Below are 3,470 nucleotides of genomic sequence, written 5' to 3' on the forward strand. Positions count from 1 at the left end.
GTCCGGCCCAAACCCAAATAAATACAACGGTGAATAAAGATAAAGTCCTACTAATGTAAAACACTTGGCTAAATCTTATATGATAAGGATATAATCCCAAAAATATCAGGAAACATTCAAAATTTATAATTTGTCGATGAATACAAATCTTATCACAAATCTCGTATTCAAAGGACTTGTCCGACATAAAGTTCTTTTCCAACAAAGTAGAGATAATCTAGCTTCTCTTAACTCTATAAATATAAGGTATCTATCATGATTTTAGACATTCACTTATCGCTATCACTAACACTACTTTTATCACTCTTAAATTTTGATCCAGTACTGAATTAAACATTAGATATACTACACCTAAAACATCTCTGCACCATTTAACTAATGTTCTTTCATGCATAACTATGGTATTATTATGTTTGGCCCACATCCGCATTGAAGTTCTGCTCGGTCCATCCCGTATCAGCAAAGAGTACGACTCACCATACCGAACCTAAAATACATTTTTTGCTTACTACAGATTTTGAATTTAAAAAAAAAAAACAACAAAACAAATATTTGAAAATATAAATTTAAGCACCGCCCCTGCAGGAGGAGCTTTTAATTTTTCAAGAGAAGGGGCAGTGGAATTTAAAAAACAAATACAAAACAAAGATTTGAAAATAAGCACCGCCCCTGCAGGAGGGGCTTTTAATTTTTCAAAAGAAGGGGCAGTAGAATTTTATATTAATGCCCCACCCATGAACAGCTGAACTTGTCCAATGTAAACACAATCACAGTGACCTGAAGGGTGAACATAATTCATGGAAATCATGTCAAAATCTTTAGCAAATACGGATTTCAAAATACTCCAAGCACCACCGTAAATCCAGAAACTTCACTGGGAGTACAGCAATGCAAAACAAAAGCATTGATTACCATCCTGTGATAAATATGATGTCAATAAAATATTCAATCACTACTCATAAGCATGGATCGTACGAACAAAATTTTGATCAGTAGAGAACACAGCATTTCCGCATCTTTTAAATATGAATCAAATGTCAAGCAACAGTTAAGCGAGAAACTTCGTAAGAATCCAGGCATACCAACTCGAGTTCACGATGAATTATCCTTCGAGGTTACAGTCCACAATGAAACAAGAACTCAAGCCACAGTTTATAAGCGGGTTGAACATAGTAGAATACAGAAAAAGCAGCAAATAGAGAATACCAGTGTAATCCCAATGAAAGAGCATATAACTGGATTATAGTTACATATAAATATAACATGAAATTCCAGTAAACTCAAACGGACAACTCAGTCTTTGAAACAAGAATGCCATCAGTGTCTGCGTAAAGCCATTCGCCATCACAAATTCTAGTCCCAGCAAAATTTATGGGAACGTGCTTTTCTCCAATTCCCTTCTTGTTAGCCTTAACAGGATGTGAGGCGAGGGCTCGAACACCAATGTCGCAGCCATTGATTTCATCTACATCCCTTATACAGCCGTTAACTACTATACCAGCCCATCCATTGTTCTGTGCCTGTACTACAGGATTTCCACCCAATATTGCACATCTCAAGCTACCACCCCCGTCAACAACAAGAACTCTTCCATTTCCCCTTTCCTCGAGAAATTCACGGACAAGAACATTATCTTCAAACACTCTCAGAGTAACAACTGGTCCAGAGAAGACTTGGCGTCTGCCATATATCTGGAAAACAGGATTAAGTGCTCGGAGTTCACCACTCACAATGAGCTGTGGATTCGCATCACAAACTTCAGCTGTCGTTACCAAGGCCATCCTATATCAAGTACCTCCAGGAAAATAAGCATCGCAAAGAAGTGATTGCAAACAGTAACAGAAGAACTCGTGTTTATCTACGTGAGTAAAGTAAACACACAGGGAAAAAAATCCCAACAGACAAATCCAAAAATTTCACGTTGAAACAGGAAGAGATACAGCAACATCAAAACAAACACACATTATTATTTTAAAAAACAAAACTCCATTGGATCATATTGAGCTGAGAATCCCACCTAGTAACACATTCAAGAACCACCCGTGTTTCTTATTTGAAAACTCGAACTAATCTAATATATAATGCAGGTGCTGACTACATCAGCAACTAGATGAATTAAGATGTATCATCCACTCAAATAGATACGTTCTGATATAGCATCATTTATAACACAAGCCAAGAATCTAAAAACTCAAGAATCCCATAAATAATTTAATACTTAGATACAGAATTGTCTGTAAAAACATGCAATTAATCAAAACAAAGCCAGGAATTAATATCTTACATCATCATCTGATCAGAACGCCAATAACCATAAAAAGAGGAAAAGAAGAAGAAGAAGAAGAAGTCTTGTCGTCCAAGAAACCACAGACTATAAATGACAAAAAAATGAAAAAAAAACATCAAAAAAAGAAAAAAAAAGTAAAGACAAATATAAAAAGTACTCGGACATAGATCTACAATTACTCAAACACACAGATGCATTCTTCACAAACAATCCCGTTATTTATTCAGTTTTGTTTTCATATCCTACTCGATGAAATTCAAGGACTCCACATGTTACAAGATAACCAGAACATTGAATATTTAAGATTTCTGTATCAGAATTAATTTATCGGCCTTTTATAAGACAACATCACAGGGAAAAAAACAAATCAAAAAATCAAAATCAATAAAAAAAGAAAGCATATCTAAATAAAGAGATTGGATGTCATACAATCGCAAGCTGATGAAATGCCGTCGAATTTCTCCTTTGAATCTCTCAAGGAACGTGTAAAATTAATCGATTATTCGGAAAGAAGTTGGAAATTGAGCTGAAAGTAATCCGATTCAAGGGTTTCTATTGATCGAATTGGGGAAGGAACGACAGTGATGGTGATTTGAGCACTACGTATGGGCAGATTTCCTGTTATCAAATTAGCCCTTGATTTCATTGAAATACTGAAACCACCCCCTCTTTTTTCTTTGGGAATCAACTTCATATTTAGCAAACAGACCTCAATTTTAGAAATACTGTATGTATTACCTTCAGATCACATGAAAGAAAAGTGAGAGATTTTCAATTTTGATTTTGCTTTTTGCTTTAAGTTCCCACCATATGTATTTGGATATATACATAATTGGAATTGGAATTTTATTTTGGCAAGGACTGACAATTAAAAATAATATTCTTTATATTAAAAAAATTTGTGTGTCTTATTTTTAAAATTATTTTTTTTATCAATAATATTTAAATAATTACTTTTATATATTTTTATCAAGAAAAAAAGTTAATTTTTATTTATAAAATTTTTTTTTACTAGATAGTTATTTTAAGAAATGAAAAAATATAAAGTTTATGAAGATGAAATTAAAAATAAGGTTAAAAATTTAGATAAATTATGTTTTTAATACTAAAAAGGATGAAGTTTTTTAAGAAAAAATAATTGATAGAATTTTTTAAATATAAAAAAATTATTCGATATTCTATA

At 32.9% G+C, this 3,470-nt stretch overlaps 1 protein-coding gene across 2 annotated transcripts; it reads right to left on the minus strand.

The window, feature by feature from the left end:
- Window positions 1–1,130: 1,130 nt before the first annotated feature.
- LOC140967854 (putative 4-hydroxy-4-methyl-2-oxoglutarate aldolase 2) lies at window positions 1,131–2,962 on the minus strand. Of its 2 annotated transcripts, none has more exons than XM_073428623.1 (2): window positions 2,717–2,962; window positions 1,131–1,782 (listed from the first exon to the last, which is right to left on the minus strand). In XM_073428623.1, exon 2 carries the CDS (start codon window positions 1,779–1,781, stop codon window positions 1,281–1,283), a length of 501 nt encoding a protein of 166 aa, XP_073284724.1. In that variant the 5' UTR covers window position 1,782; window positions 2,717–2,962; the 3' UTR covers window positions 1,131–1,280. The 2 variants fall into 2 exon arrangements, with proteins under 2 accessions (XP_073284724.1, XP_073284725.1); XM_073428624.1 differs by having other exon boundaries at window positions 1,131–1,795; window positions 2,717–2,950.
- Between the last annotated feature and the right edge of the window lie 508 nt (window positions 2,963–3,470).

The sequence above is a fragment of the Primulina huaijiensis genome, unplaced genomic scaffold (assembly GCF_012295235.1).
Source record: "Primulina huaijiensis isolate GDHJ02 unplaced genomic scaffold, ASM1229523v2 scaffold2897, whole genome shotgun sequence".
NCBI classification, from domain to species: domain Eukaryota; kingdom Viridiplantae; phylum Streptophyta; class Magnoliopsida; order Lamiales; family Gesneriaceae; genus Primulina; species Primulina huaijiensis.